The 21,899-nt window shown below is 41.4% G+C and overlaps 1 protein-coding gene across 1 annotated transcript in view; it reads right to left on the reverse strand.

The window, feature by feature from the left end:
* The window catches only part of plxna4 (plexin A4), a 209,367-nt gene that overhangs the window by 52,807 nt on the left and 134,661 nt on the right, over window positions 1-21,899 (reverse strand). Inside the window, exons 6-9 of the mRNA XM_063905926.1 lie at window positions 8,252-8,375; window positions 4,851-5,004; window positions 2,156-2,255; window positions 1,819-1,933 (exon numbers count right to left, since the gene is read on the reverse strand). Of these exons, the coding sequence (XP_063761996.1) occupies window positions 1,819-1,933; window positions 2,156-2,255; window positions 4,851-5,004; window positions 8,252-8,375 (493 nt within the window). The remainder of the gene's footprint in view (window positions 1-1,818; window positions 1,934-2,155; window positions 2,256-4,850; window positions 5,005-8,251; window positions 8,376-21,899) is intronic.

Genomic DNA, 21,899 nt, shown 5'->3' on the forward strand with positions numbered 1-21,899 from the left:
GACGTGGCCTTGGTTAATGTGCCAGCAGGCAAATGTCTGATCCGTGTGCCCATATCATCGCTGGCATGAATAAAAAGGCACCCACTGTATGCTGAGGCCTGGCTTTAACTCTGTCCTGCCATGCATACTAACAACAAGCTCAACCAGTAGGGAAATTTTCCTGGCCACGATCATTAGCATAGAGTTAAGGGATTATTCAGATCGCTGCCTGAAATCCCTTAATTGTAATAATACACAAAAAGTCGTCTGCAGCAGGAAGGGCCATCCCATCTCATTGAGCAAAGTTGCCTATCAGGACATTTTGGGGACAGTTCTATGGCTAGTTGTGCATGTGCCTACATGTTCTTAAGCTTGTGTGTGTCCAATTCATTAATTCAAAACGGCAAACCACAAATCTGGCAGCAAATGCACGACCTTGGATTTGAAGGGTTAATTAAAAGCAAATTAAAAGTCATTAAGCCTGCAAAACACCTGCTTTCTCTGAAACAACACGTAAAAAAAAAAGGATGTCATTAATGTGCTAATACCAAATCCCCTTCGCTTTATTTACGGGTTTCTTTTAGTCAGCAACACAATAAGAGAGGATTCCCACATTATTATCCTCAGTCAATATTGACCACCAGCCTCTGAGTTAATTGGAAAAGTAAACCTGCAAAGACTGCAGCTTGGGCCTGACTAAGCAGAAGGTTCAAAAGGATAATGGAAATTGCGGAAAAATAAAATAATAACGTCTACGCAGGTTGAATGGCTCTGGGGAAACATGGGTGGAATAACACAATTGAGAGCAGACTGCTCATCAAAGCAGGCAATCTGGCTAAGCTTGTCCCTGCCCGTCGTGCAGCGTCTGCCAACCCAGACATGAGCGGTAGTGATCTTCATCATAGCTCACCTCCGGCTAGGATTAACAGGCCACTAACTCCCTGTAAAAGCCTCCCCCGGAAAACTACCGTGACTTGGCAGGGCACAGGCAAAAGCTCTAATAAAAAAAACACACATATGAAAATATATAAGCCCATTGATACAGACATACTGTTACACAGGCTCCCACCAGAGGTTACACACAGACACGGGCTCAGACCCAAACCTGCCTTCTGCACAGAAGGCCTGACCCTGTGGCAGGACTCTAAATCAGAGTGAGACCTCTCTCACAGGACTGGGAGTGGGTGAGAGGGTATTCACTGAATGTTCCCCATCCAGTGAGTGGCTTTTCCTCTGCAGCAGAGCAGACTAATTACGGTTGGCCCTGCTTCGCGGGAATAGAACCGGCTGCCAATACTATTGATAATTCACACGGACTAAGCTGTCACAGGGAATAGGGATGGGCAGGAGGAAATGGCTGCGTTTTATTAGTTTCCACTGCCCTTTGATGTGCAGAGCGAGACATGCCGAGAGACTCGTGCCAGATGGAAGCACTAAAGCTGAAAGGTGTCTCACTCTCAAGCCTTTTAACATAACTCTTTTTGCATGTGAAACCCAGAATAACAGCTATTAGTGTCATATATACAAACATTTCCCTCCAATTTATTTCCCTGTGTTTGTTTCCCAGCTGGCCGTATAAGAAGAGGCAGGGTGGAGCTGGGCAGCATCAAACTATGATGGTTATTGTCTCAAAGGGCTATTTTAAATCTCTCAGATTTTACTGGCAGAACATGTTGGGCCTCTTGAAGGCAGCTCATTGAGAGATTCACTCTCCTAGTGAACCAACGGTTAAACATGTTAACAGCCAGTCTGAAAAGGTGAGTTTTGGTCGGTAACTTGAAGTTATAGAGGAATAATAAAAAGAAAAGACAAAAGTACACAACTTTTCTCGACACTCACCTCAGCCTTCTTGACTCTGCCCTCCTGGAAGGAACATGTGCGGGGGTCGTGGGTGCAGTCATGTCTGTATTTACACCAGTGGCACTGGTAAGGACTGCTCACACAGGACAGACACCTGCATAGAGAACAGACGTGAGCAAAACACATTGTTGTGAATTAGTATTGAACAGGCAACAAATACGCTAGAGAACAGAGGCTCAATATGCCTACTTATGTGTACAATACAATTTCGGAGAGTTTAGGAATCGATGCCATTTCTTTTCATCAATATGACGGGATTACAATTATGACAAGCTGTCTGCTGGAGAGAAGTGCTCCAGGGAGGAAATAGACTTACGACTTGTGCACGCTACAGTTGTAGAAAACAAAACTGGTATTCGCAAATGCCAGGCCTGTCTCCTTGGATTTGAGATAGAGCTGCACGATCTGGTGGTCCCCTGGAGAAAATACATGATAGTAAAAATTAGAAGTAATATGCAGAGGAAATCAGTGTTTGTATTTAGATAAAAGAGAAAACAAATGAACAAAAGCAATCTATTTTTTCTTTCATAAGTCAAGTTTTAAACCCATTGTTGACAGTTTGATTCATCTTACAAACAAAATATAATATAATGGTAATGGCTGCAGTCGGTAGACACTTCTAAAGAACCTCTGTTACTGTTTGATTCTCCGGTTCACACTTTTCAGTTTCTAGTCAACGTTTCCCATGAAGAAGAGATGACTGCAGCACTACGAGCCACAGGTGCTGTGCCTGTTGCAGAGGGAAAGGCAGTATCTTCTAGAGAGAAGACTGGAAGGCTTTTGTAGGGTTAAGCCTCCCTACAGCTGCCGCCTCACAGGAGACTAAGAGTTGGTGAACATGCTCTTCCCTTGGGATTGAAAAATATTCCTGTGGAAAAGTCTTTGAGAGTATCTTTGTCAAGGTAAAGGGAGTACATGATGAAACAAAAACTGTGGGTATATGTGTGTGTTATGCGAGATTGTGCCTCATATGTATTTGGTGTGTCCTTTTGTCTGGCCCTAATGAAGGAGTTCATGTTTAATTCAACAGCACATATCACATCTAACTGCTCCGTCTCTCCCGCTGTACCCCTGTCTCTCACTATATCTCTATTCACAGGTCTCTTTCGCTTCCCTCCACACTGCGACTCGTTCCTCCCCCGTCTCCCCTGTGTCTTCCTCCATCTCTCTAACAAAGAGGGAATCGTTCATCAATCACAGTAAAGCACCGCTGACAACGGATCTGTCCTAATTAGGCCACCTAAATGTTACCTTGAAGCCTGCTAACACTATCTATCCCTCCCTCTGTCTTCCCTCCCTCTATCTCTTCTTTCTTCTCTCGCTTTCAACCAAACTTAGAACTAATGAGTGCTAGTGAAAAAAATGGGAGGTGAAAGGTTCAGATAAAGGATAAATGTGGAATTTTCCTCTTCGTCAAACAGTAATAGGGATATAACCAGGCTGCAGGTGAGGGAGGAAAAAAAGATGGGGAGGAATGCTTCATTCGTCTGAGTATGTTTTTATATATTTATGTTTGCATGACTGCAGCGTTGTCATCTTAATGTGGTTGACATGGCAAACGTTTAAAAAAAAATATAAAAACCCCCAAAGCAGCCTCAGGCTCCCCGTCAGCCTTACATATGTTCATGTGTGCTGCCTATCTGATGATTATTTCACAGCAGTGGTGTTTGTTTGTGAGTGTGTGAGTGTGTGTGTGTGTGTGTGTGTGTGTGTGTGTGTGTGTGTGTGTGTGTGTGTGTGTGTGTGTGTGTGTGTGTGTGTGTGTGTGTGTGTGTGTGTGTGTGTGTGTGTGTGTGTGTGTGTGTGTGTGTGTGTAGCTCCTGTTCTTTCGGGTGTACTGAATAAATTGAGACAAATTTGAATATTAGTGCATGTGTTCGGCTCAGGCCTTAAAGGTCTCACCAGCACGGTGATTCCATGATGATTTGCTCACTTTCCCTCACTGCACTTTACTCATCTCATGTTTCTGGCTCCAATATCTACAATTCATTGCCAACATTTTGAAAGTGTGAAAGCCATTTTCTTCAAAGCTCAACAGTGGTGGCCTTCAAATAAACATTCCCTTGTATGTAAATGTTGAGCTTTAATGATGGATCAAAATCTTTCCCTTTCTATTTATTTTCTCTTTTCATGAATTATTCATGTTGTCGTTTTGTGAAAGTATGTAATATGACGGCATCTCCATTATCTCAACGTGAGTACACATTGAGGGCTCTGATGAAGGATCGTCTGCCTGGGGACAAGTCCTCCCAGAAGGGAGCTTTGTTCAATTAGGCGGGCTTAGTCAGCCACAGAAAGGCGAGGTGAAGTGCAAGGGAATTAGAAAGATAAAAAAATATGGTCCAGTCTTTGCAGAATTAATATAGTCAGAAATGTTTTAGCTGTTTGCCTCTTGAAAAGAATTGTAACAGTGAAATTGTCTGGAGGGACTGTGTAATCTCCAGGCACTACATGAGCCAAAATACTGTCGTAAAAACACTTAATTGTGCGGTCTGATGTCCTCCTTTTTTGCACCAGGTCTAACAGGGGTCCCATTGCTCCCTCTGGAGCATATCCGCTTTGAGGGAGGGTGCCAAATCGATCCCACAGCAGCCCAATTATTAAAGTTCGTTCAATTACTAAACATGTCCTGAGGCAGTGCTCCAAGGCCCACTGAGTTACTGATGGCAACGGGAAAAAAACATGCAGACACATACCAAAACACTATAGCCCTAGGACATCCAGATCAATGCTTGCTTCCACTGACACGTACTGTTTGTTGTATTCAACAGGTGCTCCAATGTTGAGAACTACTAGATGCTGGGAATTAATATTATGTAAATGTTTTCCCTTATATTACAATAAAACAATAAAATTGTGTCTGGATCTTTCTTCCTCCAAATTTCAGAGATGATTTCTGTATCATCTAATGGAAAAAGGGACATCCACTGCTGGCTGGTATGGAATATTATAATTTCTGATACCAGTTTGTTGACATATAAGCAAAATGGTTGCCTTAGATGCACCCTTACCTTTGTCAACAATAATGCGTGGCATCTCTTTCTCAGCAGGGGAGAAGCACTTGATCCGGTTCCCCTCCACCAAGCCATTCATCTCAGCTAGATCCTCAAAGGTGCAGTTAACACCCGCAGAAAGTTCTGGGACATTATGGGCCTCCAACACCAACTGCAGAGAGGGAAATATAGAAAGGTATGTTAGCCTTCAGTATTCCTGGGAACATTACGCTAAATATTCACTTTACAAGTAATTGCCTAGTCTATTATAAAAACATATTACAAAAGATTATTGAAATAATGAAATATTATGAACCATAGCTAAACAAAACAGAGAGGGGATTCAGTTTTGAATGCTTCACACAGTGTTTAGATTCCGACATCTGTGAGGACTTCAGATCAGTTTTGGGGCCAATATGTTTGACTGTAACACATATTGCTGATGAGGAGAAGCACAGCTGCAATTTCTATGCAGAGTAATGATCTATCTGCAGGGTGGTCAGCGGCCAGAGGAGCCGCTGGGGGGCTCTTGACTGAGGACTTAATACATGAACAGACATCTGATGCATCAAGCCAGGGCATCCAAATAACAGCACAACACTCACACTGAAATCAGTGCCATCTTAAAAGCCCCTATCTGTTCACCAAGCCCTTAATGCCTCACGGCTGATGAGCTGTGTGTTTTAGACATTCTACCTCTGACTTTACGTGTTTTATATGGTCAGAACAAATGATAAAAGCAGAAGGTTAAGGTAATTGGAAAGAGGAGTTGAAAATAAGGTGGTAGATGGGAGCATAGAGGCTGCTGGCCAGGCAGGAAGAAGATAATTCTGTGGGAGAATGCAAATCTTCCCTCTTCATTGAAAATGCTGTGTAAGCTCTCTTTGCACCTTAGCAAAACTTGACTTCAGGTGCAGCAGCAGGGAAAAGAAAAAAACTCTGCCCTTGAATAGGAAGGGAAAATAACAGGGTCGTGGAGCCAGGTGGAGAGGGGTCAAGACCAAAATATACATATTGATGGGAAAGCGTGTCCGCAGTGGGCCTTGGTCCAGACATTGATTTGAGCTGCAGTCTGTGGTACACTTGTGATGTAAGGCTGAAGCTGCATCAGCGTCACAGAAGGGCTGACCTGCGCTGTTTTTATATTGCTGTTTAATGAAAAGATGGTGGCACGGGTGTGAACAAAGCTGCCCACGTAGGATGGACCTCACTCCCATCTGTTACACATCCTCTGTCTCATTCATTGCTCACTCTTCCTCTCACTTTCTACTTCTCTCGCTTTGATTTATTTTTCCTTTATGGAGTAAACACAGCTAAACCTTGAGTTTCCTCAATTACATTTAGAGTAGTCATGGAAAAGCCTACTCACATCAGGGCTGCATAAATATAACTAATGTTAACAGAAACATCAGAAGAAAACAATATGTTTACACTATGAACAGTATAAGGAGGTAGAAACATTTTTAACATGCAGTATAGAAATTGAATACACTATAGATCAGGTATGAACTTTTATAAATTTGAATAAACCATAGACCGTTTTGACACATTGGTAATAAGGTATTTGGGGGATAACTTTATAGCTACTTTTAATTAAGCCTCAAACTAGCCTAAACATGTCATGGCTGATACTGTTCTCTTACTTAACTTACAAATAATGTATTGTAATTTCAGGAAGTCAAACATTTCATTAACAACAGAGAGTTAAATGAAAATAAAATAATGGCTTTTCTAAGAATAGATCTGATTTCAGCAATAGAGTGTATCTGTTTCTGTCAGGAATGCCTTGGCTTATCTTTCCAAACAAATATTTAATAACATAAAGGTCAAGGAGCAGCCGCTGTCTGTCTGGCAGAAACCTCTGCCCTGCAATCAGTTGGATGGGAGACGTGCGGCATAGCCTTTGGGTAAAGCCTGCTCGCTGGAAAAAGGTTAAACACTCTCTAAAGGATCAGGCATGAGCGGCATCACACACACACACACACACACCCCGCATGAATATCATTACAGTGGAGCAGAGGTGTACCGCAGAAAATCAACACCTCCCATGTGAACCTCAGAGCAATGATGGAGGATAGTCATCCTGACTTGACCTTTGACCTGATATTTATGCACCAAGTCTCTAGGATTCAAAGCCATTTCCAAACCAACATTATATGTGGGAAGTGGGAATTGAAATATGACATTACTTTAGGTGGTTAAGGTCAGTGGGACTTTCATAACTATAAGTGTTACAACCTTTGAAACGGGCACTGAAGTTTATGAGCCTAGGGAGATATAAAATAGCATGACGTGTTCAGGGAATGTCAATCTTCTCCTGAACCTGCAGTCAAATCACAGGAACATCTTAATGTGATACACACATCTAGACACACACCTACAGAGCCTCTTTGACTGTTCCTGTCCAACTGAAAAGTAAGCATCGAATCAGGATGGGCTTTTGGTGGCGAGTAAATGGGACACAGTGAGGGAACTCCCATAGGTCTCTGTTAAAGCCACATCTATTTCTACCCTAGCATACAAGTTCACACAGACAAATCATCTTCCAAAAGGTGGAGTAACAATCTGACATCCTAGATAGACATACAGCTCCTTATCAAATTAGCAAATACAATCAAACAATCCACAGTTATTCAGATCTTTAAACCAGGCAGTTTCTTTTCAACTAAATGACTCGGGGGAATAACTATCACAATTTGTAGTCAACACCCTCAGTAAACACAGCTGAGCTAAACTGTGTGCTGCTAATGATTGTTGACATTTGTTGGGAAAGTATTTCACTGGACGTTGCGAGGTCAGGTTCTGAAGGATGCGTGTTGGCAGGCAGTTAAATGATGTAAAGCAGGATTATAGTTAGCACGCTGTACTAATCACTATCTAGTGCGTAATTACATCGTATTACAAATTATCCTTGAGTGTGTTATGTTGTCAATCTGCCAGACAAGATTTTTCTCACTAGTATCACATTCAGCTTGCATCACTGTTAAATGCAGCACTAAAACAAATGATTGCTAAAGTGTTTCTCCCTTATTGACTGGAAAATATCATTAAACACAATCCCTCAAATAGAGAACGTGACAACTAGTATCTTATTTTAGGACACATGAAACTCTGCTGTTAATTTATGACAGATTAATTAAACAATAAGTTATTATAACACAAAAAAATACTGTTACTGGTACTGGATGTGTATTTTGTAAATGGCCATTTGTATAATTTCTACTTTATTTTAGCTTTTTATTTTATGGATGCTTCTTAATTAATATTACACAATTCTTGGCTGTTTACCTTTGCTTTAACAATGTACATTTCCCCTTTGATTCTGATTCTGATATGACAAACTGTGCAGAACTTTTATAAAACGGGTCATTATTTCTTTTTCTATTTATTGTAGAAGTTGTGTGTTTCTATCCACTCACCGTCACACTAAACTGGGACACTGAGATGTTGTTTGGGTGGACGCTGAGACGCACACACTGCTTGATGTCTGATGCAAAGCGACGGGGCTCTGATGAGCGCTCACATTTCTCCTTTCTGGTGCACCTGGGAACAGAAACACAAGGGAGGGGGTGTTATTCACGGATGAAAAATGCACATACACACACATACACGCATGAAGTAACCTGACCAGATCTTACTCCTTTCCACCTGTTGGCACCTGGGAAAAAAGAGAATGTCCCACTGCTGCATGACGGACGGAGTTAGACACATTTATCATATTTCCTCTCTGGCAGCATACTAGCTACAGTGTCCAGTGAATGGAAACCCGGTCTCCAGAGGGCGGGAGCAGTGGCATTTAAAACAATGGCTGCTCTATATGTGGAAGTGGAGCCTGTCCATTGGGAAAGAGGTAGGCTATGTCTTTGTAATGCTGTCTCAATGACTGGCATTCATGGGCAATGCCAAGTGCAGGTGGAGATCTGGATATTGGTGGGGGGAAGGGATGGATTTACTGCTTCCTAATTCAGACCTGGTGGTCTAATCCAGTACAGGACAGTGGTTTTGGGAGTTAGGAGGACATACTGCAGGGTAACTTCCCATAGTTTGAAACACTCAATGGTTTTGTTCAGGTGATGTAAGGAGAACAGCATGTCGTTCCCAACAAAAACACCTATGGTAATAAGCTTACAAATTAAGTATTAGAGTGGAAGTGGCTGACATAAAAAAGACGAAGCCGCAAGTTTTTTATAAAAGTACATTGAGTTTGAAAACTGGCCCGAATGTATCATAACCTCTACCTTCCTTTCTTCTCCACACACACCCACTTGTATCCATCTAATCCCCTCATAAACTTATGCAAGTGTAATCCCTGATTGATTTAGACAAAAAACGTACTGTGCAATTAGCAACCTGGCTAATCCACAGACTGCCCTCAAACTCCTTTAAAGAACTAAAAGAATTAAAAGGAAGAAAGATGTCCTAATGAATGGATAAAAGAAAGACTTGAGGTGTTTGACGTCTGAGATACAGTAATACCTTATACAGCAAGGCACTTTCTATTCTGAATTTGAGACATTAAGGCAGGGTGGGTTTAAACCTGACATTAGTATTGTAAAAGCTAAGCGGCCTTATGTGCCGCAAACAAGAGAGACATAAAGAAAAAGAAAATAATCTGTTTGAGAGAGGAAGAGAACAGGAGGAGGGTAAACAGTGCGAGAGAGGGAGAGTGGAAAAGAAAGCAAGATTTAAAGCAAGGCGACCATTGTTGGCTTTCTGTGGAGCTTTCGCCGCTAAGCCGGTTTGAGTCGGGTTTAATCGCTTCAGGTTCCTTTGTGCTTCTCTATCACTCCTGTCTGTTCCTCCTTTTCTCCCTCTGATTTAATAAGACTGCATCATATAATGTATCCCGAGGCAAACAACCCACACAGAAACCCACAGACGCACGCTTTTACCTTCAAATATACATACAAACAATGTATACCTCTTACCCACAGGTCTGTTGTTTACAACCAGAGAAGCGTAGCAGTACAAAGAAGACAGGCAGGACTTTTTACATTTGTGTGTGTGTGAGTATAATGATGTTTACCTTTGTGCTTCGTTTTTGACAGATTCAAAGTATATTGTTTTTGGTTGAAAAGAAATCAAATTCCATGCCAAAGTCTAGCAGAAGTGCATTATTAACATTTACTGTAACAATGTCTTTACGTGAATCATCACCCTGAGTGACTGAATGGTTCCAAGTGAATAATAAATGAATGAATCAAGGTTTATAAAACCATTACATTCAATCTCTCTCTAGTTCTCTCAAACACACCCTCTGACACCATCGTAGCAAATTTTCTGTTCAATAGGTTTACAAACAGCTACATTGTGAGCCACAAGACATACTGTGGAGACAGCTTTGCTCCAAGGATTATTGCTGTATATAAAAAGTGCAAATAAGTCAAAAACACTTGCAACTCTGGCATATAGAGGAACTTCATTGTTACAGTGTTCCACATTGCGGCCTTTGTCAGGTAATGATTACATGTGAGTGTCAGAATTGTCTATTAACTGCATGCTATTGCCATAATATCAGGAGTAGTAAATGAGTGGACAAGGGAGTGATTTCTGACATGGTTAAACTTCAGCTGTCTCAGGTTTATGACATCTCTCTAAGACACTAGCTGCCGTAAATCACAGCAGAGGAAGAATGATGACGCAGGAAACAGCGTGACAGAAGGAATCAGAGTAAACAAGCAATCCTGTGAAGACTTGTAAATGTCGAGCTCACAGCAAATAACATTTTTAGGTCAGGTTTTTATGTGCAGGAGTCACAATGTACAATGTTTATGAGGAATAATGACTTTGGAGAAATGTGCAGCCCACAGATTATATCACCTGTAATACAGTTACAAGCCAACAAGACCAAACAAGCCAGTGTGGGTTTATGAGTGCAACAGCTAGGCCTGCCATATGTGGACCGGGGCCTGTTAATACATTATCATTAGAGGAGGTATCTCACTTTGCGCTTAAAAATTGGATAGGGGCCAATTTGTTAGGGGGTTAGGGGCTTGTTATGCAAATAAGAAGTGGGCATAGCCATTTTTCATTTAAGAAACGACTATTCTCACTCAACCCCAAAAAACACCATCAATCTAAAGGAAAGAGGGATCCAAATGTACCACTGTGTTTGAGTGTGTGTCTGACAGTTGTGCCATGGCATGCCAGATTCTACAACTGAAACACAAAACTATATATAATGTTTAAGTTTAAGTTGAATTATTAACATTTCAATTGTTGTGTGCAGGCCCACCATTCCCTGTGGTGCATGCAACAAATATCAAATACATTATCTTCCAATAATGACTTCATGTAGATCTCCTTTACAATCTGTCCCCCTAAAACTATCATCTTTCATCCCTGGCATGATGTACCCAGTGCCCACCTTTTCTGTACACATTGTACTTTCTGCTAAAGACTTCTAACATGTCATATATTAAGGTTATAATAAAATCCAGTGAATGGTGTTGAAGATAACTGCTTGCCTTCTGTTTATCTATGGCACGGGTGTCCAAACCTTTTTCACTGACGACCACATACAGAAAAACCTACGAAGGGCTGGACCTGTCACTAGAGTTGAGCGATTGCCTTATAGGTTAAGTTATAAGTTAGCAAAATCAATCAAATGTAGGTAAGTTATGTTTGATACTTGAATATGCTTTAAGGAAATACCAGCCTACATCACAGGTCTCCGTAGAGTTTCATTTATTTTGTTGGCAGCTCATTCATTAAATCAGAAGCCTCAGATTGCTCATAAATAAAGGGAAATATGAATGCTATATTTCAAACTTGTTATGCAAATAAGTTATTGGTCTTTTTTTTTTTATCAACTCCTATTTTCCATTATACTTTTAGAATTTGCCGATTCAAAATGGATCACGGGCCGCATTTGGCCCCCGGGCCGTAGTTTGGACACCCCTGATCTATTGTAAAGTCGTATAGCTCTTTCTCAGAGTCAGATGTTCACAGTCTTGCTGGATGAAGGGAAACAGCCAACAGGTGGATGGGGGGGGGGGGTTCTTTGCTTCTCTCCACACCTCTCTGCCTCCCTACAGGTTTTACAATGGGACTGCTGGAAAACATGCAGGGTTTTCTCCTCTATTTCAATAAGGTCCCCGCTATGACGCGGTGCAGAGTGCCGCCACAGAGGGCTGCAACAATCAAACACATGGAGAGAAAGAAGTGACTCTCTCACAATGGAGGACATATTGTTGTGTTGTGTTTTAGTAGTAGATATGCCTTTACGCTGGACTTTGTTTTGCTGTTAATCTTGCACCCGCACAATGAAGCAATACATATACGGTGACACCAGATAACAGATGTGCGCTGTGGTTTAAGAAGTGGTCCTGCATCTCTCACCGAGTGTAAGAAATGTACACATATTGATTTGTGTTAACCCAAACGTCCACATGACTGTGAATAGGGAATTAATGTAGCTGATTTAGGGCTTCAGTGAAAGGATATTAAGAATAATGCCGTACATGGTTTAGCTGGTGTGAGCGCTGGGTATTATCACAGCAAAGCACTGGATAATTGTTTTCCATTACTATCCAGACAGACCTTGAAAGAAAAAAAGATTGCATCGCTTGCAGCAATGTGAAACAATCCCCACCCTTTGTAAACATCAAAGAATACACCATTTAGAGAACCCCAGAAATCAAAGCGATTTAGATTTTGAAACACACTCAGTAACAGCCTGGGATCTTTCAGTGGAGAATTAGATGTCCAACATCTATTCACTTGGTTGGTAAACACCACTGTTGTGCAGAACTGTTTGACTGACTGGCAATGACACGTTCTGAGAGCGAGAGCTGAAAGGATTAGATTGGCTCTGAATGGAAACTAATCTGCACTCTTGTTTCTTTCAGCCTTTGATAAGGTGACACAATTAGAGTGAGACTGAGGAGAGGGCAGAGACGGATTTTTAGCCTCGACAAATGTTGCTGATGAGGCTGTCAAGGCCATTCAAAATGAGATGGTCTGGTGGATAATATATTTCATGGTGCAACATTTAGCCCTTTTGATGATTTAATTAACTACAATACAAAATATCTTATTATTCTGTGCAGTAGATATCTGTAATCAGCATTAAATTATGCTTACAAACAGGTCTTAGTCCCTGCATGCCCTCTAACATGCATATGATTATCTTCAAAAAGTAACCTTTGACTTAAAAAGGAACATCACTCGATCTTTGATTCATGGTAAGGGTTTGAAATTTTCATATGATGCAAATGACTGAAAACTGGATGAAAAGAACCAGAAGAACAAAGAGAACTCCAAGAACACTTTGTTCAAGCTACTGCGAAAAACTGAAAAAAAAAGTTTGAAAGGAGAGGTTTCAGCACGACGTCCATCATTCAATGCAACACAAAACAAGCCAAAAGGCCACGAAGCAGTATCAAACAGAGCTTTATGGTGTATGAAGGCATGAGGACTAATTCCATTGGTGTTGAAAGTGGTCCAGTATCAGTGGGCACAGGTTGCAGGCTTAGGGGAGCGTAGAGAGGGGGAAATACTCCAGAGAGGGTGCAGATGTATTTGGCCATGTGAGACTTCAGGTGTAATGCATATCTAATGTGAGGCATGCAGAAGGTCAAACAGGCTGGGAAATGAAAGCTATTAAATTCCCACAAAGCCGAGGTCCAGCCATCCTCAGCTCTATCAAATGCTCATGTCACTGGAGGAAACAAACAGGTGAACATGCACACCTGCACACACACCAGCATAAGAAACATTAGAAATCAATGTTTACACAAACACTCAAATTTCACACATCCATGTATACTTCTGCACCTGAAAAAACTAAACAAATGACCTTCCCTGCAGCGAACAACAATTGTTCTTTATCAATACATTTGATTATACTACACACATGGGTGTCTGCCTTTACAGTGCTGTTTGTGGTAAATCAATGCACAGCAAATAGGCGCTCTGCAGTTCAACTGAAACCCAATTACCATGCTACCCATGCATCAGCCGACACTGTATGGAATCCTATACATACTAATAGCCTGAATGCTGTATGTTACTGTGGAGCTGTGTCACAGAATCAGTCAGATACCACACATCTACATCCAGCATGGCTGCATCTCCCAGCCCTACAGCACATGACCAGAGCCACTCATCCACACAGAGGACAACACAAACACACACACATAGCAGTTGGTGTGCCTCCTTGTGCTATCATTAAGGGTGGTGGTCTACAGAGCTGAAATGCGCATGTAGGGGCCGGTGGGGGAGTCATTACCTGGCCCACTGGCCATGACCCGGTTACTCCAGTGTGTGGACACACACACACACAAACACACACACACACACACACACACACACACACACACACACACACACACACACACACACACACACACACACACACACACACACACACACACACACACACACACACACACACACACACACACACACACACACACACACACACACACACACACACACACACACACACACACACACACACACACACACACAATTTCTGCATCTCACATAAACCCATACCTAAGGACAGAGAAATTGCAGAGTGGCTGCCCCCAAGTAGAAAATCTCTGAGCCATCCCCTTTACGTACCTCCAATGCAAGAACACCGACTGAGCGGAAAATTACACAGCATCACTGCTGCTGATAGTCTGCAGGTACAAAGCCATATGGGATAAAACGATCACTTAAAATCTATAGTTACATAAAACAGAGTGAAGCTAGCTGAGAGCGTCAATCAATGTTCCGTAAAATTTCTGACCAAAATGAAGGTTATAGGGAAACTCCTTATAAAATCCTCGATTTCTCTCTCTAGCAAACACACTTTAACCGATGGTGATCGGCAGCATTAATCTGACCCTGCAGGCAAACATATAACAACTGTTTTTCTCTATCATGAAATTTGGCACTTCACACTCCACCACGCAATTTTAACAGCTGTCAAAAGCTGTGGCACTAACTTCCTTCTTCTGTCTTCCTCTCGAACACAAAAACCCACTCACACAGTCCCACAGCAGAGCGGTTTTACAGGGTGTGATGTGGCAGTGTTATAGGCTGTTTATCTGTGATGCCACTGCTGCCCCTGAAGACACCATTAGGCCAGGTTCTCTATATCAGTCATTATTTGGCTTTATTGCTAGTGTGTGTGTGTGTGTGTTTGTGCGTGTGTGCGTGCGTGCATGTGTGTGTGTGTGTGGCAGTATGGACAAAGCTGTCATTTACAAAATGATTATTATTGAAAATGTATTATTGAATCATGTGGATTTATGAAAACACAAATAGCACAATAGATGTAACAAATTATGTTTTGAATAGTAGATATTCTAGATCTTACATGGATAGCAACACACACATTTTATATGAAAAGTGGGAGTTCTATTGATTTATTACTTGTATATAAATATAAAACAATGGGCGATTGGATGGGATACAACAAAAGAATTTAGCTGTGATATTGCAATGTTTCCAAACAGCCCATATATCACTGTCCCATGTATTATTACATTAAAACACAATCTGACCTCTATTCATAAAATAGAAGCCCGGGAACCCACAAGGGAATATAATAGTTTATTGCTTTATTGCATCTACAGTATTTCTTGGATGTTAGTAAATTAAAATCCCCTGTCTGATGAGGTTTTCATGACGGTCCCTGGGAGAGAGACAGGGCACTGGAGCTCTGCATCACAATGGGGTCTCAAGAGTGCACTTGGTTTTTATCTTCCATATATTGTGTTATGATCTTCAATGTGTGGAGCTGTAGACGCCGGCATATGATACTATTGATCCAGGCGCTCGATATGTAGCTGCAGAGTTAAGATGTGTTTATTCACAGCCGAGAGGCAGTTTGTAAGTCTGAATGAGAAAAAACATTTAAATTATCCTCCTCCTTTTCTCTAACAAGCAATTATTAAATATATATTTTATTCCTACACATGAGTCATAATGGATATATAATGACAGTAATCTTTGTATGAGTGTGTAATCTCTGTGACTATGTAGTCTCATAATGATCCTCAGTGGGGATACTATACGTTTTTGTTCCATTGTGATACTTTTATAAATATGCTGGCTTCATCCAGTATGATGGGAGCTGACCTGTATGTATTACCCTCCCCTAGAGATGCTCTCCATCATAGTCAAGATGACCTGTTTGTGTGTTTGCATAAGTGTTTACCCTCACATCCTCCACTTGAGGCTCTTCACATGAAGATTTGTCACCATCTCCTTTTAGGTGAACGTATGCAACCTCTCTCCGTTGTCCTACTCGCCCCTCTCATCTCATGGAATCCCTTCATACATCTTCACTTCCACCGACTGTCAACTCATCTCTCATTTATCCTCCTGGTCTCATGTCAGTACCTGTGCTCATGCTCCGCCAGAGAAAAGCAGGACACCTTCCCGAGTGTGTGTGTGTGTGTGTGTGTGTGTGTGTGTGTGTGTGTGTGTGTGTGTGTGTGTGTGTGTGTGTGTGTGTTTGTGTGTGTCCATTTCCAGTGTCTTTGCTTCCCTGCGGCAGGGTGACAATAGGTGACAGTGAGCAATGGTCCAGACTTAAAAGTGGGCGTGCAGGTGTTGTGTGTGTGCTTGAGAATGTGTGGTTGGGCTGGGTGGATTGCTGTGTGTGTGTGTGTGTGTGTGTGTGTGTGTGTGTGTGTGTGTGTGTGTGTGTGTGTGTGTGTGTGTGTTTGTGTGTGTTTAGTGTTTCTTCACACTATGATAGTGACAGTTGAGAGGAAACTGGGAGGTGTAGCACTCCGTTCCGTCCTGATGCCCCTGTCACTTCTTGGCCTTGTTCCCTTCCCTCAACTTCCCTTAGCATCCAGCTAGAGGTGGAGGGTGGGGGGTGAAACTAGTCACCCATACTCAGGGGATGGCCAGCCTCCCCTGGGAAAAGACATCAGAGCAGGTGCCATGGATGCAGGACTCTCAAGTTCAGAGTAACAACTTTGAATACATTTCACTTTAAAAGTTGATCAAAAATCTGTAGAACTGTTCAAAAGCAAATCCAGTTCCTCCATCTGGGATCATCAGTCATACGCTAAACTCATATACGTTAGTAATGATTTGGAAATTCAAGTCTTTTATTCTGAAAAAAAAACAAACTGGAATTCAAATCAGGAATGACATAATTAATGATCAGGCAATTTTGTAAATCACACAAAAAAAAACCTCAAGTCTGGTCCTTTCAGCACTGAAACAATTAAAATGAGGAGCAGCTAATATGCTCATTATTTTCTAGCTTCAACTTCAATATGAGCTAAGAGCTAATATGTTTACTGTACTTAAAAGTAATGTTAAAGAAAATCTCACCCTAACATTAGAGGAACAACTTGTTTTTGTGTAAACCTGTGTGTTCTCTGCCAACAAAACCCCTTACTGCTATCACCAGGGGGAGACCATGGTCACCACAGCCAAACAACAGTCCCTAGCATGCTAATTGTCGCGCTGCAGTTTAATTAGCATTGGTGCGGCATACCGCAGTAATGAGCACACTGAAGTAACGGATGACTGTGAAAACAGCGACAGGTAGCAGCGGTGCAGAATTAATATGAGAGAGAGGGGGCAGAGCGAGGAAGAAAAAAACATCCGATAGATCTGCCAATTAGCTTTTCCCCCTTCTGAAAAGGTTACTCACTTGACAGAACCAAAGATGTCTTGGGAAAACAAGGGATTTAGAAGACAGGGAGCTCTGCACCATGACTTGCAAGTTTTACCAGCCATTTTGTGTGTTTACTCGCGACTTCTTGAACCTTTTTGTATCATCCCAATAAAATTGCACACATGTTGGACAACAGTAGCGAGACGCAGTTGTGTGAAATACTACATAGAAGCATCTGGAGGTATCTTCTCTGTACGTATGTTAAAAAGAAGGCTGTACTTTACAGACTGACTTTAGGAATAATTTCAGAACATCTGGTCGCCTGGGTTCACTGACTCTCTCTCTGTATATCACAGTTTACTACTGATTGTATAGACTGACCTGCTCTAATGAACTAGGAAAAGGTATTTGCTTGTGGCCAGTGGCACAGACAACTTTACAGTCCTACTTCCACTCCAGGAAGGAGGGATCGATGTTTACGAGTGTTGGAGGCAGAGAGGGGAGGAAGAAGGAGAGGGATGGTGTTTATGGGCAAACAATTCTCTGAGATACAACATATTGGGATCAGACACAAAAAAAATGTGTAGTAGGGTAAAATGGATACACAAAATGATAATATATAAACATACATATATACTGATTGTGTGTGGATTCATTGAATCAAAGAAGAACACTAAATATATGCAGACACGCACATACACATTAAAATGCAGTGTATGATAAGCCTGCTGGAGATATGTGGGTGTGATTTGAATCATAGTTAAGAGAGCAATGGGGTGGGAGGAAAAGAAGACAATAACAATAGTGAGAAAGAGAAAAAGATATCGGCACCCTGGGATTATTCCCACTATCGCAGCCAAGAGCACAGATTGAGATATGTCAAACCAATTATTAATGTGAAGATATTGCAACATTAGCACCACTTGACACTTGAAATTGACACTGATATCGCAGCGATATTCCCAACATCCATGCCGAATATGATGACATTCCTTTTGACAAAGCTACTTCCCCAAATATGGTCTCCAATCTGTCTGGATGTCATGCATGAGAGGAGGAGAGACAGCTTAGTTAACCACTAACAAAACTGACAGCTGACAGAGAGGCATTAGGGGAGGGAACATATCCATATCTTACAGTAGCTGGAATATGTCTGGTGCATATTGGGGAGGGAAACCACAGAGAACTATGGTTACACCACATCAGACTACTGTCAGACACTGAGTTCAGTTAAATACAAGTTAAGCATATATTGAAGTCTGTCAATCACAAAAGAGTGACTTCAAAGTGTTTCTTGTATAATGTTAGAAAAGGTACTTCCTCAAAGACAAATAGGATGTTATAGTGGAATATACGGAATACCATGTTATCGATAACGAACATACACAACTTTAGCATGCACTTATTTATGTTTGATTCTACACACTGCCTTACTGGTAACTGTCTATTAAAGTCTGAAATAAGACTCTCCTTTGGTTGAAAGAGACATCCAGTGTCACTGGTGGTAGAGGGGAATGATGAAATCGGGGGGGGCCGAGCTCGACGGCATTGGCATTAGTCATGCATCTCAGGAGAAGAGCGCAAGTTTGACAGGCTAAGACATTTTGGTGACGGTTGAGGCTTCAGGTTTACTGGAATAGTGGCAGGGCTATCTACGGGGGGCTCTGACTGATGCAAAGTTTCGTAATGGGCTCAAAAAATATAAAGGGGGTATATACGGTTGATAGGACGAAGGGCAATATGTCTAAAAATGTGGGATATTTGCCTTTTTAAATAATTGGCCAATGTTTTTCAAGGACAAACTACGATCAAATACACACACACACACAGACACACACATGCACAGGTGCACTATCCACTGATTTCCGCCCCTGTACTATTGATTGCCTTTCTCCTCTTCCCCTGGTGTTCTCTCTAACAGCGCCTCTCACCGATCTATAGAGTAAATAAAGGCAATGCTGATAGGAGAAGGGAGAGAAAGTGTGTGAGCAATTCTGTTTGCTCTCAGAGTAGTGAGGTGATTTCAAGGTTGATTGGGAACAACAAACTATCTGGAAGAACACTTTGAAGATGAACCGCATGCTATGCTTCCACTCCACACCCCTCCTTCCAGCACAACGTGTGGGAGAGTGTGTGTGGATTCTCAGAGTTCCTTGTCTTTTTGCCGTTAGTGTTCTTGGCAGGGGGCCTGTTTGCAATTTTGTATTATTTGTAGAACAATCTTTAACTATGGTCAGATCTGGAAAAGCATATGACAAGATTACATTGAATATAAACAAAACTATAGTACATTTTAATACGAATATGTGAGTTTATTGATCACTAATGCTCAATTAGTGATCAATATCAATAAGTGATTGTCGCTCATTCATTGGATTTCCCTCATGCTACATTCTGGGGTGTTATGTAAATCAATTCAAGCTATGACTGAGCAAAGCTCTCGGCCAATCACAGAACTGGAGGCAAGCATGAGAGCATTTTACACTGGATTTTTATGAAGCATTTTGGAGTGAAAATACAAATGTTCAGAACGCACACAGCATTTTTGTAGAGGCAGGCTCTGATGTCCATAAAATAAATGTAGGATCTATATTGTCCATCATGCCAGCCGAGTAGTCAGAAAAAGATTTTGCACGTACTACTCCAACATACATCTATCTATTATTATTATTGTTATTATTATTGTTGTTATTATTATTGTTGTTATTATTATTATTATTGTTATTATTATTTTTATTATTATTGTTGTTATTATTATTGTTAGAATTATTATTATTGTTGTTATTATTATTATTATTGTTAGAATGTTTATTATTATTATTATGGTTAGTATTATTATTATGGTTTCAATCTGTTTAACTTAACTCTTTGTCTTAATACAAACAAAAAGTGTTTTCTCTCAAGATAATCAAGTGGGAGTAAGAAGACAAAGGATAAATATTTAGAGACTGCGGTTTTCTCTTTGGATTTTGCAGGACTAGATGTGATGTTCTCTTTTCAGGCTGTGAGTCAGGCCTTTTAATTGCCTGCACCACCACTGACTTTATATGTCATTAAATAAAAGGAACATGGGGATGCAGTAACACACAAACAGTGTATGTGAGCCATCAAAGCATACATTTGGAGGCACTGTTATCTGGGTGTATGTTTTTATAGGTCTCCAGACAGCTAATTATTCTATCATCATCCTCAAGAGAACAAAGAAAACTGACCTGTAGCAAAGAAAGTGACATATTTATGCAGAAAACTGTAGATGTGACCGTGTGGGTTGTATGTATCTGCACTTCATTATATGTGTAACCCGAGCGGTGCACATCGAGTATACAGAAGCAGTCATTAAGTAGTCAGCCTCCCACTGTCTTCTAGCATTAGCTATGTTAGTATGATGGGAGTTTTCAGGGAAGTCAATATTTGATTAAATAGCTGTTAATATATGGAGCCAAAACAAATGTTTCAGGGGCCTTAGATTAACAGGTTTTATATAACAGGATGGCATGGAGCAGGTAAGCAGGAGTTACAACAGCAGGAGCCTGCTTTTCTTTGTGGGAGGGGTGTCGCTTGGGGGGGCTTCAGTTACACCAAAAGCCTGTTAAGAATTCACAAGCTAGGAAATTGAGAGCGATGAGGAGAAAGGAACTCTGGGAAACGTAAACCTGTGGTGGATCAATCACAGTGGGCTGAGCATTTTACTCCTGTGCTAACACCTGCAATCTCTGCCCTCCTGACGGGAAAATACCAAGGCACCTAAATTCAACTTAAGTGGCATTTTGGATATTTTCTCTCACTCTGGGCATTAGCCAGGTTTTGGTAATTTCACACTAATTCCAGAGCAAGAAAGTCGTGTGTGTGTGTGTGTGTGTGTGTGTGTGTGTGTGTGTGTGCCTGCCTTTATGTGTAAGCGACTGAAGGAGGGTGAGCTGAGGTGAGCAGGTTCCATCAGGCTAAGTGTGACAGGCCAATCTGTGGCCACCCATTTACTCTGACTGGGAGGATGTCCAGGGTGTTAATGGGTTTTTATACACACACCCCTGCACACACCACACACACACACCACACACACACACAACACACACACACACACACACACACACACACACACACACACACACACACACACACACACACACACACACACACACACACACACACACACACACACACACACACACACACACACACACACACACACACACACACACACACTTAGGATTTGAAATTGCAAGCCAATTTCAAGTTGTAAATATCTGCATGGCTGCTGCTCACTGATAGCCCTAAATTAGTTTTACATTGATTCTGCTCCTTTATCTTTAGACAAACTACTTTTAAATTAAATTATCTGCAAGGATACTCCTTAAACTTTAACACTAGAATTATGAAAGACACAGGAACCTGGACTATTGCATTACACTTTCATGCTTCTGTGTGTGTGTGTGTGTGTGTGTGTGTGTGTGTGTGTGTGTGTGTGTGTGTGTGTGTGTGTGTGTGTG

The sequence above is a fragment of the Eleginops maclovinus genome, chromosome 17, assembly GCF_036324505.1.
Source record: "Eleginops maclovinus isolate JMC-PN-2008 ecotype Puerto Natales chromosome 17, JC_Emac_rtc_rv5, whole genome shotgun sequence".
In the NCBI taxonomy this organism is placed as follows: domain Eukaryota; kingdom Metazoa; phylum Chordata; class Actinopteri; order Perciformes; family Eleginopidae; genus Eleginops; species Eleginops maclovinus.